This window comes from Oncorhynchus mykiss, chromosome 19 (genome assembly GCF_057628025.1).
Source record: "Oncorhynchus mykiss isolate SJ-2025 chromosome 19, ASM5762802v1, whole genome shotgun sequence".
Lineage (NCBI taxonomy): Eukaryota > Metazoa > Chordata > Actinopteri > Salmoniformes > Salmonidae > Oncorhynchus > Oncorhynchus mykiss.
The window spans coordinates 5,219,426-5,233,422 of NC_143040.1; the positions used below are offsets into that span (position 1 = coordinate 5,219,426).

At 49.3% G+C, this 13,997-nt stretch overlaps 1 protein-coding gene across 5 annotated transcripts in view; it reads right to left on the reverse strand.

The window, feature by feature from the left end:
• The window catches only part of LOC110533223 (proteasome adapter and scaffold protein ECM29), a 51,683-nt gene that overhangs the window by 12,455 nt on the left and 25,231 nt on the right, over positions 1–13,997 (reverse strand). For all 5 annotated transcript variants that reach the window (XM_090209942.1, XM_090209945.1, XM_090209944.1 and 2 more), the window contains 12 exons: positions 9,291–9,392; positions 8,721–8,844; positions 8,119–8,264; positions 6,667–6,721; positions 5,463–5,577; positions 4,463–4,649; positions 3,768–3,935; positions 3,167–3,352; positions 2,945–2,992; positions 2,481–2,599; positions 1,439–1,589; positions 174–329 (listed from right to left, as the gene is read on the reverse strand). In XM_090209942.1, coding sequence (XP_090066068.1) covers positions 174–329; positions 1,439–1,589; positions 2,481–2,599; positions 2,945–2,992; positions 3,167–3,352; positions 3,768–3,935; positions 4,463–4,649; positions 5,463–5,577; positions 6,667–6,721; positions 8,119–8,264; positions 8,721–8,844; positions 9,291–9,392 — 1,557 coding nt within the window. The remainder of the gene's footprint in view (positions 1–173; positions 330–1,438; positions 1,590–2,480; positions 2,600–2,944; positions 2,993–3,166; positions 3,353–3,767; positions 3,936–4,462; positions 4,650–5,462; positions 5,578–6,666; positions 6,722–8,118; positions 8,265–8,720; positions 8,845–9,290; positions 9,393–13,997) is intronic.

Genomic DNA, 13,997 nt, shown 5'->3' on the forward strand with positions numbered 1-13,997 from the left:
TTGGGGGGCAGGGTAACACCAGTTGGGAGGGGGGGGCCATAGGGGGAGCATTAAGACACAATATGCAGTTTATCACCAAGGAAAACAGCGGAGGATTTGACTTCCCGACAACGTGTCCAACTCGTCAGGCTGAGACACGGTTCAGTATTCAGGTTGGTGAGAGAGGGTGTTACCTTGGTGCCCAGACCCACTCCACTCTTCAGTAGCTCACAGAGTCTGGGGACCAGCTCCCCCAGAACAGACACGTCCAGGTGCTGCAGACACATGTTGATGGTCTCCATCATGGGGGAGGACTTGGCAGCACTGAGTCTGGCAGCATCCATGGCACTCTGGAGAAACAGAGAGAGAGAGGGAGAGAGAGAGAGGGAGACAGAGAGAGAGAGAGAGAGACAGAGAGAGACAGAGAGAGAGAGAGAGACAGAGAGAGAGAGAGAGAGAGACAGAGAGAGAGAGAGAGAGACAGAGAGAGAGAGAGAGAGAGACAGAGAGAGAGAGAGAGAGAGACAGAGAGAGACAGAGAGAGAGAGAGAGACCGTCAATTACTGCCGATAATCACACCTCTGGAGAAACTGCAGTTATAGTCTGTGTGTGTGGTATGTACCTTCTCCTGCTCGGAGGCTGAGGTTTAGTAAGTGTGTTCTCTCTGTGTGTACGTTACCTTCTCCTGCTCCGTGGCTCGGAGGCTGAGGTTTAGTAGGTGTGTTCTCTCTGTGTGTACGTTACCTTCTCCTGCTCCGTGGCTCGGAGGCTGAGGTTTAGTAGGTGTGTTCTCTCTGTGTGTACGTTACCTTCTCCTGCTCCGTGGCTCGGAGGCTGAGGTTTAGTAGGTGTGTTCTCTCTGTGTGTACGTTACCTTCTCCTGCTCCGTGGCTCGGAGGCTGAGGTTTAGTAAGTGTGTTCTCTCTGTGTGTACGTTACCTTCTCCTGCTCCGTGGCTCGGAGGCTGAGGTTTAGTAAGTGTGTTCTCTCTGTGTGTACGTTACCTTCTCCTGCTCCGTGGCTCGGAGGCTGAGGTTTAGTAGGTGTGTTCTCTCTGTGTGTACGTTACCTTCTCCTGCTCCGTGGCTCGGAGGCTGAGGTTTAGTAAGTGTGTTCTCTCTGTGTGTACGTTACCTTCTCCTGCTCCGTGGCTCGGAGGCTGAGGTTTAGTAAGTGTGTTCTCTCTGTGTGTACGTTACCTTCTCCTGCTCCGTGGCTCGGAGGCTGAGGTTTAGTAAGTGTGTTCTCTCTGTGTGTACGTTACCTTCTCCTGCTCCGTGGCTCGGAGGCTGAGGTTTAGTAGGTGTGTTCTCTCTGTGTGTACGTTACCTTCTCCTGCTCCGTGGCTCGGAGGCTGAGGTTTAGTAGGTGTGTTCTCTCTGTGTGTACGTTACCTTCTCCTGCTCCGTGGCTCGGAGGCTGAGGTTTAGTAAGTGTGTTCTCTCTGTGTGTACGTTACCTTCTCCTGCTCCGTGGCTCGGAGGCTGAGGTAGTTGAGGACCTGTGGCTCCAGGACACTGAGAGCCTCCAGGAGTGCTGGGATCAGACGAGGGGCGTGGGGCTTCAACCTATTACCAGCTGTCTTAGACACCTTCACCAAGGTCTGGATACTGGAGGGAGGAGGGCTGCTTAACTGCTACGGCCAACAATGTCTCTAAAAGTTTTACATTTCATTCATATAGAGAGAGAGAGAGACCGAGAGCGCGAGAGAGAGACCACAGAGCGAGAGAGAGAACAGAAAGAGCGAGAGAGCGAGAGACCGACAGAGCGAGAGACCGACAGAGCGAGAGAGAGAGAGCGAGAGACCGACAGAGAGAGAGCGAGAGACCGACAGAGCGAGAGCGAGAGACCGACAGAGCGAGAGCGAGAGACCGACAGAGCGAGAGCGAGAGACCGACAGAGCGAGAGCGAGAGACCGACAGAGCGAGAGCGAGAGACCGACAGAGCGAGAGCGAGAGACCCGACAGAGCGAGAGACCCGACAGAGCGAGAGACCCGACAGAGCGAGAGACCCGACAGAGCGAGAGACCCGACAGAGCGAGAGACCCGACAGAGCGAGAGACCCGACAGAGCGAGAGACCCGACAGAGCGAGAGACCCGACAGAGCGAGAGACCCGACAGAGCGAGAGACCCGACAGAGCGAGAGACCCGACAGAGCGAGAGACCCGACAGAGCGAGAGACCCGACAGAGCGAGAGACCCGACAGAGCGAGAGACCCGACAGAGCGAGAGACCCGACAGAGCGAGAGACCCGACAGAGCGAGAGACCCGACAGAGCGAGAGACCCGACAGAGCGAGAGACCCGACAGAGCGAGAGACCCGACAGAGCGAGAGACCCGACAGAGCGAGAGACCCGACAGAGCGAGAGACCCGACAGAGCGAGAGACCCGACAGAGCGAGAGACCCGACAGAGCGAGAGACCGACAGAGCGAGAGACCGACAGAGCGAGAGACCGACAGAACATATACAGAGACCAATGAACACACACATGTGGAGGCGTTACCTGAGAGAGCGGACCTCAGGCACGTTGCTGACAATGCCTTTATCCAGGAGGGTTGGTAACAGAACAGCTACAGTCCTCTGGGCTGCTAAACCTGACGACTCACACATCCTAGTACACACCTGGAGACAGAGAGAGATTAATGTCACACACACACACACCTGTAGATGTCACACACACACACCTGTAGATGTCACACACACACACCTGTAGATGTCACACACACACACCTGGAGATGTCACACACACACACCTGTAGATGTCACACACACACACACCTGTAGATGTCACACACACACACACACACCTGTAGATGTCACACACACACACACACACCTGGAGATGTCACACACACACACACACACCTGGAGATGTCACACACACACACCTGTAGATGTCACACACACACCTGGAGATGTCACACACACACACCTGTAGATGTCACACACACAGTAAAGCCTCCTTACCTTACTCAGTGTTTTGAGGGTTATATCAGCAGCCTTCCTTACAGACTCCTGTTAGACAGACAATACACAGGTCAACACAACAACCACACAGACACAAAACACTACCCCCCCAGCTATAATAACCCATCTGACATCACACAACAAGTCCCTAGGCCAGGAATAGTCTGTTTGTGGTTGTGTGTGTTTACAGCTGTGTGTGTGTGTGTGTGTGTGTGTGAGCACCTTGATGTCGTCCAGAACCCTGAACAGGGTCTCCCAGATCTCCTCCAGGTGGTCGATGAGGTCGTCGGCGTTGCGTCCTCGGATGAGGTCGTTGAGAGCGAGGCAGGCGGACTCCCGGGCCCTCCAGATGTTATTGGTCAGGTTAGATATCACATCCTGGAGGATCTCCTTCAGATACTTATCCACCTGGGGGGAGGGGGAGGGGGGGGGGGGGGGGAGTAGAGAGAGAGAGGGGGGGGGGGGTAGAGAGAGAGAGAGGGGGGTAGAGAGAGGGGTGGTAGACAGGGAGGGGGGGTAGACAGGGAGGGGGGTAGAGAGATGGAGAGAAGGTGAGTGCGCGATTGTGTATTTCTATAACGTGGTAGTGTGTGGGTAATGTGTGTGTGTGTGTGTGTACCGTGGTAATGTGTGTGTGTGTGTGTACCGTGGTAATGTGTGTGTACCGTGGTAATGTGTGTGTGTGTGTGTACCGTGGTAATGTGTGTGTGTGTGTGTGTACCGTGGTAATTTGTGTGTGTGTGTGTACCGTGGTAATTTGTGTGTGTGTGTGTACCGTGGTAATGTGTGTGTGTGTGTGTACCGTGGTAGTGTGTGTGTGTACCATGTTCTTGTCAGTGACCAGAGCATCCCAGATGGAGGTCATGGCCGTCCTGATGCCCAGGTTGGGATCAAACTGGTATCGGTACAGACGTGGTACCAGCTGGGGCAGGTAGGGGGCGAGCTGCTCTCCTGCCTTCGCTGCTATGATGTTGAACCCAAACGCTGCTCCCTGGCAGAGAAAGAAGTGAAAAGAGAGAGAGAGAAAGAAAAAGAGAGGAGAGAAAAAGAGAGAAAAAGAGAGGAGAGAAAAAGAGAGGAGAGAAAGAGAAAAAGAGAGGAGAGAAAAAGAGAGGAGAGAAAAAGAGAGAAAAAGAGAGGAGAGAAAAAGAGAGAAAAAGAGAGGAGAGAAAGAGAAAAAGAGAGGAGAGAAAAAGAGAGAAAAAGAGAGGAGAGAAAGAGAAAAAGAGAGGAGCGAAAGAGAAGAGAGAAAAAGAGAGGAGAGAAAAAGAGAGGAGAGAAAAAGAGAGGAGAGAAAAAGGAGAGCGATCACCACTAGTGACAAAAACTACTGAGTGTTTGAAAAGTAACAACAAGTCAAATCAGGTCTCTGAATGTGTCGCTATTTTGATTAGAATCTGTTCAAAGACAACAACAACAACAAACAGTTTTAATTCATGTTTCTAATACAATGTTTGTTTTTCTCAACCTATTCATTCATATTATTACACGAGCTACATGTTCACTTCCTGGTTGTACCTTGCGGGAATTCCACATGGCGTGGTGATTGGCTAGGTTCATGAACTTGTAGACCAGATCCGGTTGGTTGAGGTCACTGGCCAATGAGCACAGCTCCTTGTAGGTGGAGAGTCCGTGTCCGTCCGGTGCTTTCCCCAGAGCCTCTCCCTGGAACACCTCTGTGTCCTCCGACACGGCATGCTTCACCCTGAACACGTCAACAACACGACGCTACATGTTTAGTACGGGCTGATTAAAAAAAGGTGACCGATAGCAACAGTCCTCGGTGTCCTCCGACACGGCATGCTTCACTCACCCTGAACACGTCAACAACACGACGCTACATGTTTAGGACGGGCTGATTAAAAAAGGTGACCGATAGCAACAGTCCTCGGTGTCCTCCGACACGTCAACAACACGACGCTACATGTTTAGGACGGGCTGATTAAAAAAGGTAACCGATAGCAACAGTCCTCGGTGTCCTCCGACACGTCAACAACACGACGCTACATGTTTAGGACGGGCTGATTAAAAAAGGTAACCGATAGCAACAGTCCTCGGTGTCCTCCGACACGTCAACAACACGACGCTACATGTTTAGGACGGGCTGATTAAAAAAGGTGACCGATAGCAACAGTCCTCGGTGTCCTCCGACACGGCACGCTTCACTCACCCTGAACACGTCAACAACACGACGCTACATGTTTAGGACGGGCTGATTAAAAAAGGTGACCGATAGCAACAGTCCTCGGTGTCCTCCGACACGGCACGCTTCACTCACCCTGAACACGTCAACAACACGACGCTACATGTTTAGGACGGGCTGATTAAAAATTTAAAAAACACTCGACATCGATTTGGTTAAACAGTGTGAAGAGAGTCGTTTCACTAGTATTGTTTTGTTTGAAACCTAAATTAAACCGGTGTGCAGCAGGTCATTCATGACCTCAGGATTACAAACACAACAGGTGCATTTCACTGGTGTTGATTAGGTCCCCCCCCCTCCATCTCTCTCTCTCACCTCTTGCCAGTCATCAGTGTTTCGACCAGTGTAGACACCAGTTCCTGCTGGTCTCCCTCTCCTCCCATCTCATAGACTAGACCAAGACCTTTAGATGCCACGTCCTGACTCAACTCTGGAGGAGAGAGAGCGAAGAGGGGGATCAGGGGAGGAGAGAGAGAGAGAAGAAGGGGATCAGGGGAGGAGAGAGAGCGAAGAGGGGGATCAGGAGAGGAGAGAGAGAGAGAGCGAAGAGGGGGATCAGGGGAGGAGAGAGAGAGAGAAGAGGGGGATCAGGGGAGGAGAGAGAGAGAGAGAGGAAGGTGATCAGGGGAGGAGCGAGAGAGAGAGAGGTGATCAGGGGAGGAGAGAGAGAGAGAGAGGTGATCAGGGGAGGAGAGAGAGAGAAGAGGGGTATCAGGAGAGGAGAGAGAGAAGATGGGAAGAGAAGACAAGAACAATACCTAGGTCTTGAGTGGGTGGATATATGGATCAGGGTTTAGATGGATGTACTGGATTTACCATCAGACAGAATATTAATCTTCAGACAATCACACATCAGTCCTATGATCCACTGTGTTACCCCCCATTCTACACACATCAGTCCTATGATCCACTGTGTTACCCCCATTCTACACACATCAGTCCTATGATCCACTGTGTTACCCCCATTCTACACACATCAGTCCTATGATCCACTGTGTTACCCCCATTCTACACACATCAGTCCTATGATCCACTGTTACCCCCATTCTACACACATCAGTCCTATGATCCACTGTGTTACCACCATTCTACACACATCAGTCCTATGATCCACTGTTACCCCCATTCTACACACATCAGTCCTATGATCCACTGTGTTACCCCCATTCTACACACAATCACACATCAGTCCTATGATCCACTGTGTTACCCCCCATTCTACACACATCAGTCCTATGATCCACTGTGTTACCCCCATTCTACACACATCAGTCCTATGATCCACTGTGTTACCCCCATTCTACACACAATCACACATCAGTCCTATGATCCACTGTGTTACCCCCCATTCTACACACATCAGTCCTATGAGCCACTGTGTTACCCCCCATTCTACACACATCAGTCCTATGATCCACTGTGTTACCCCCATTCTACACACATCAGTCCTATGATCCACTGTGTTACCCCCATTGAGCTTATTATTGTGGTCTGAGTGATCATGGAGTCGCTGACTCACCATCAGGGTCTGACAGGATGGAGATGAAAGCCGTCTGGATCTCCTTCAGGTGAGACTGGAAGATGAGACAAAAAGTTCAAGAGAGTCAATAACTCACAAGGAATTTAGTTCTCCGTCACTTTCCTCTGTTATCTTGGATCTCAGACTTGACATTTGACCCCCCCCCCCCCCCCTCCCACTCTTGACCTTTCAATCAAGTCTGAGCCCTTGACCCTCCGCCCTAACCCCCGATCTCTAACCCCCCCCCCCCCCCAGTGTCGGTACCCTGATCTCTTTGTGTTGGAGCAGCTTCTTGACACCCCAGCCCTAACCCCTAACCCCCAGCCCTAACCCCTAACCCCCAGCCCTGACCCCTAACCCCCAGCCCTGACCCCTGACCCATAACCCCCAGCCAGTCATACTGTACCCTGATCTCTTTGTGCTGGTGCAGCTTCTTGACCCCCTGACCCCTAGTGTCCGTACCCTGATCTCTTTGTGCTGGTGCAGCTTCTTGACCCCCTGACCCCTAGTGTCCGTACCCTGATCTCTTTGTGCTGGAGCAGCTTCTTGACCCCCTAACCCCTGACCCCTAGTGTCCGTACCCTGATCTCTTTGTGCTGGTGCAGCTTCTTGACCCCTGACCCCTAGTGTCCGTACCCTGATCTCTTTGTGCTGGTGCAGCTTCTTGACCCCTGACCCCTAGTGTCCGTACCCTGATCTCTTTGTGCTGGTGCAGCTTCTTGACCCCTGACCCCTAGTGTCCGTACCCTGATCTCTTTGTGCTGGAGCAGCTTCTTGACCCCCTAACCCCTGACCCCTAGTGTCCGTACCCTGATCTCTTTGTGCTGGTGCAGCTTCTTGACCCCTGACCCCTAGTGTCCGTACCCTGATCTCTTTGTGCTGGAGCAGCTTCTTGACCCCCTAACCCCTGACCCCTAGTGTCCGTACCCTGATCTCTTTGTGCTGGTGCAGCTTCTTGACCCCTGACCCCTAGTGTCCGTACCCTGATCTCTTTGTGCTGGTGCAGCTTCTTGACCCCCTAACCCCTGACCCCTAGTGTCCGTACCCTGATCTCTTTGTGCTGGTGCAGCTTCTTGACCCCTGACCCCTGACCCCTAGTGTCCGTACCCTGATCTCTTTGTGCTGGTGCAGCTTCTTGACCCCTGACCCCTGACCCCTAGTGTCCGTACCCTGATCTCTTTGTGCTGGTGCAGCTTCTTGACCCCTGACCCCTAGTGTCCGTACCCTGATCTCTTTGTGCTGGTGCAGCTTCTTGACCCCTGACCCCTAGTGTCCGTACCCTGATCTCTTTGTGCTGGTGCAGCTTCTTGACCCCTGACCCCTAGTGTCCGTACCCTGATCTCTTTGTGCTGGTGCAGCTTCTTGACCCCCTAACCCCTGACCCCTAGTGTCCGTACCCTGATCTCTTTGTGCTGGTGCAGCTTCTTGACCCCTGACCCCTAGTGTCCGTACCCTGATCTCTTTGTGCTGGTGCAGCTTCTTCACCAGAGAGAGCAGCCATATACAGGCAGCCTGTCTGACGTGGGGGTTTTGACTTGGGATGTACTTAGCCAGGATAGAGTTCAGCACCCACGGAACCACATCGTTACTCTCCACATCTGACAGGGAGACAAGAGGATTGGACAGTTACGACAGTAAAAAACAACCAATAGAAAACGCATTAAAAAGACAAGAACCAAAATCAGTCAGAGCTGTGTTTCACACCACAGGAAGAATTGAACCACTGTGGATTGAAGGGTGTAACCACTGTGGATTGAGGGGTTGAACCACTGTGGATTGAGGGATTGAACCACTGTGGATTGAGGGGTTGAACCACTGTGGATTGAGGGGTTGAACCACTGTGGATTGAGGGGTTGAACCACTGTGGATTGAGGGGTTGAACCACTGTGGATTGAGGGGTTGAACCACTGTGGATTGAGGGGTTGAACCACTGTGGATTAAACCACTGTGGATTGAGGGATTGAACCACTGTGGATTGAGGGGTTGAACCACTGTGGATTGAGGGATTGAACCACTGTGGATTGAAGGGATTAAACCACTGTGTGTAGTCTTACTGTCTGGGGGACTGTATTGCTCCTCAGTACAGGTCCAGGGGTCCCTGGCAGCTCCAGAACTGGTCCCTATAGCAGCACTGGTGATGGCCTCACCTACTGTAAACTGTAGTTCTACCTGTTTGGCCTGGGAGACAGAGGGGGGGAGAGAGAGAAACAGAGGGGGAAGGAGAGAGAGAGAGAGAGAGAGAGAGAGAGAGAGAGAGAGAGAGAGAGAGAGAGAGAGAGAGAGAGAGGGGAGGGGAGAGAGAGGAGGGCGAGAGAGAGAGAGAGGAGGGCGAGAGAGAGAGAGAGGAGGGCGAGAGAGAGAGAGCGAGCGAGGTGGGAAGAGGAAAGGGTTAAATTCTTGCTTCTCATGTCAGTTCTTTCTGCAATGATAAACAAGGTCTTATGAAGCTTCATGAAGGTCCTATGAAGCTTTATGAATGTCTTATGAAGCTTAATTTAGGTATTATGAAGCTTTACGAGTGTCTTATGAAGCATCAAAGGTCCTATGAAGCTTTATGAGTGTTTTATGAAGCTTCATAAAAGGTCTTAAAAAGGCTCCATTAAAATGAGAGCCAGTCCCCTTACCTCCACAGAGTCCATGAGCCCCTGCAGCAGCTTCTTCTGGTGGGCAAAGTCTCCATCTCCCACTGGTAGATAACCCAGAGTCTGGATGGCTCTCTCCTTCATCTGAAACAGACAGAGACCACATGAATACATCTAACTATTAACTACACCTGTCTACCTAACAGTCTGGATGGCTCTCTCCTTCATCTGAACAGACAGAGACCACATCTAACTATTAACTACACCTGTCTACCTAACAGTCTGGATGGCTCTCTCCTTCATCTGAACAGACAGAGACCACATGAATACATCTATCTATTAACTACACCTGTCTACCTAACAGTCTGGATGGATCCTCTCCTCCTGAACAGACAGAGACCACATCTAACTATTAACTACACCTGTCTACCTAACAGTCTGGATGGCTCTCTCCTTCATCTGAACAGACAGAGACCACATGAATACATCTCACTATTAACTACACCTGTCTACCTAACAGTCTGGATGGATCCTCTCCTTCATCTGAACAGACAGAGACCACATGAATACATCTCACTATTAACTACACCTGTCTACCTAACAGTCTGGATGGATCCTCTCCTCCTGAACAGACAGAGACCACATCTAACTATTAACTACACCTGTCTACCTAACAGTCTGGATGGCTCTCTCCTTCATCTGAACAGACAGAGACCACATGAATACATCTCACTATTAACTACACCTGTCTACCTAACAGTCTGGATGGATCCTCTCCTCCTGAACAGACAGAGACCACATGAATACATCTCACTATTAACTACACCTGTCTACCTAACAGTCTGGATGGATCCTCTCCTTCATCTGAAACAGACAGAGACCACATCTCACTATTAAACTACACCTGTCTACCTAACAGTCTGGATGGATCCTCTCCTTCATCTGAACAGACAGAGACCACATGAATACATCTCACTATTAACTACACCTGTCTACCTAACAGTCTGGATGGCTCCTCTCCTTCATCTGAACAGACAGAGACCACATGAATACATCTAACTATTAACTACACCTGTCTACCTAACAGTCTGGATGGATCCTCTCCTCCTGAACAGACAGAGACCACATCTCACTATTAACTACACCTGTCTACCTAACAGTCTGGATGGCTCTCTCCTTCATCTGAACAGACAGAGACCACATGAATACATCTCACTATTAACTACACCTGTCTACCTAACAGTCTGGATGGATCCTCTCCTTCATCTGAACAGACAGAGACCACATGAATACATCTCACTATTAACTACACCTGTCTACCTAACAGTCTGGATGGATCCTCTCCTCCTGAACAGACAGAGACCACATGAATACATCTCACTATTAACTACACCTGTCTACCTAACAGTCTGGATGGATCCTCTCCTCCTGAACAGACAGAGAGCACATGAATACATCTAACTATTAACTACACCTGTCTACCTAACAGTCTGGATGGCTCTCTCCTTCATCTGAACAGACAGAGACCACATCTCACTATTAACTACACCTGTCTACCTAACAGTCTGGATGGATCCTCTCCTTCATCTGGACAGACAGAGACCACATGAATACATCTAACTATTAACTACACCTGTCTACCTAACAGTCTGGATGGCTCTCTCCTTCATCTGGACAGACAGAGACCACATCTCACTATTAACTACACCTGTCTACCTAACAGTCTGGATGGATCCTCTCCTTCATCTGGACAGACAGAGACCACATGAATACATCTAACTATTAACTACACCTGTCTACCTAACAGTCTGGATGGATCCTCTCCTCCTGAACAGACAGAGACCACATCTCACTATTAACTACACCTGTCTACCTAACAGTCTGGATGGATCCTCTCCTCCTGAACAGACAGAGACCACATGAATACATCTCACTATTAACTACACCTGTCTACCTAACAGTCTGGATGGATCCTCTCCTCCTGAACAGACAGAGACCACATGAATACATCTAACTATTAACTACACCTGTCTACCTAACAGTCTGGATGGCTCTCTCCTTCATCTGAACAGACAGAGACCACATCTCACTATTAACTACACCTGTCTACCTAACAGTCTGGATGGATCCTCTCCTTCATCTGAACAGACAGACCACATCTCACTATTAACTACACCTGTCTACCTAACAGTCTGGATGGATCCTCTCCGTCATCTGAACAGACAGAGACCACATGAATACATCTAACTATTAACTACACCTGTCTACCTAACAGTCTGGATGGCTCCTCTCCTTCATCTGAACAGACAGAGACCACATCTCACTATTAACTACACCTGTCTACCTAACAGTCTGGATGGCTCTCTCCTTCATCTGGACAGACAGAGACCACATGAATACATCTCACTATTAACTACACCTGTCTACCTAACAGTCTGGATGGATCCTCTCCTTCATCTGGACAGACAGAGACCACATGAATACATCTAACTATTAACTACACCTGTCTACCTAACAGTCTGGATGGCTCCTCTCCTTCATCTGAACAGACAGAGACCACATGAATACATCTAACTATTAACTACACCTGTCTACCTAACAGTCTGGATGGCTCTCTCCTTCATCTGAACAGACAGAGACCACATGAATACATCTAACTATTAACTACACCTGTCTACCTAACAGTCTGGATGGCTCTCTCCTTCATCTGAACAGACAGAGACCACATGAATACATCTAACTATTAACTACACCTGTCTACCTAACAGTCTGGATGGATCCTCTCCTTCATCTGGACAGACAGAGACCACATTAATACATCTAACTATTAACTACACCTGTCTACCTAACAGTCTGGATGGATCCTCTCCTTCATCTGGACAGACAGAGACCACATGAATACATCTCACTATTAACTACACCTGTCTACCTAACAGTCTGGATGGCTCCTCTCCTCCTGAACAGACAGAGACCACATGAATACATCTATCTATTAACTACACCTGTCTACCTAACAGTCTGGATGGATCCTCTCCTTCATCTGAACAGACAGAGACCACATCTACACCTGTCTACCTAACAGTCTGGATGGCTCTCTCCTTCATCTGAACAGACAGAGACCACATCTAACTACACCTGTCTACCTAACAGTCTGGATGGCTCCTCTCCTTCATCTGAACAGACAGAGACCACATCTAACTACACCTGTCTACCTAACAGTCTGGATGGCTCCTCTCCTTCATCTGAACAGACAGAGACCACATCTAACTACACCTGTCTACCTAACAGTCTGGATGGATCCTCTCCTTCATCTGAACAGACAGAGACCACATCTACACCTGTCTACCTAACAGTCTGGATGGCTCTCTCCTTCATCTGAACAGACAGAGACCACATGAATACATCTCACTATTAACTACACCTGTCTACCTAACAGTCTGGATGGCTCCTCTCCTTCATCTGAACAGACAGAGACCACATTAATACATCTAACTATTAACTACACCTGTCTACCTAACAGTCTGGATGGATCCTCTCCTTCATCTGAACAGACAGAGACCACATGAATACATCTCACTATTAACTACACCTGTCTACCTAACAGTCTGGATGGATCCTCTCCTTCATCTGAACAGACAGAGACCACATGAATACATCTCACTATTAACTACACCTGTCTACCTAACAGTCTGGATGGCTCTCTCCTTCATCTGAACAGACAGAGACCACATGAATACATCTCACTATTAACTACACCTGTCTACCTAACAGTCTGGATGGATCCTCTCCTTCATCTGAACAGACAGAGACCACATGAATACATCTCACTATTAACTACACCTGTCTACCTAACAGTCTGGATGGCTCCTCTCCTTCATCTGAACAGACAGAGACCACATGAATACATCTAACTATTAACTACACCTGTCTACCTAACAGTCTGGATGGATCCTCTCCTCCTGAACAGACAGAGACCACATCTACACCTGTCTACCTAACAGTCTGGATGGCTCTCTCCTTCATCTGAACAGACAGAGACCACATCTAACTATTAACTACACCTGTCTACCTAACAGTCTGGATGGATCCTGTCCTTCATCTGAACAGACAGAGACCACATGAATACATCTCACTATTAACTACACCTGTCTACCTAACAGTCTGGATGGCTCCTCTCCTTCATCTGAACAGACAGAGACCACATGAATACATCTAACTATTAACTACACCTGTCTACCTAACAGTCTGGATGGCTCCTCTCCTCCTGAACAGACAGAGACCACATGAATACATCTCACTATTAACTACACCTGTCTACCTAACAGTCTGGATGGATCCTCTCCTTCATCTGAACAGACAGAGACCACATCTCACTATTAACTACACCTGTCTACCTAACAGTCTGGAAGGATCCTCTCCTTCATCTGGACAGACAGAGACCACATCTCACTATTAACTACACCTGTCTACCTAACAGTCTGGATGGCTCTCTCCTTCATCTGGACAGACAGAGACCACATGAATACATCTCACTATTAACTACACCTGTCTACCTAACAGTCTGGATGGCTCCTCTCCTTCATCTGAACAGACAGAGACCACATGAATACATCTCACTATTAACTACACCTGTCTACCTAACAGTCTGGATGGCTCTCTCCTTCATCTGAACAGACAGAGACCACATGAATACATCTCACTATTAACTACACCTGTCTACCTAACAGTCTGGATGGATCCTCTCCTTCA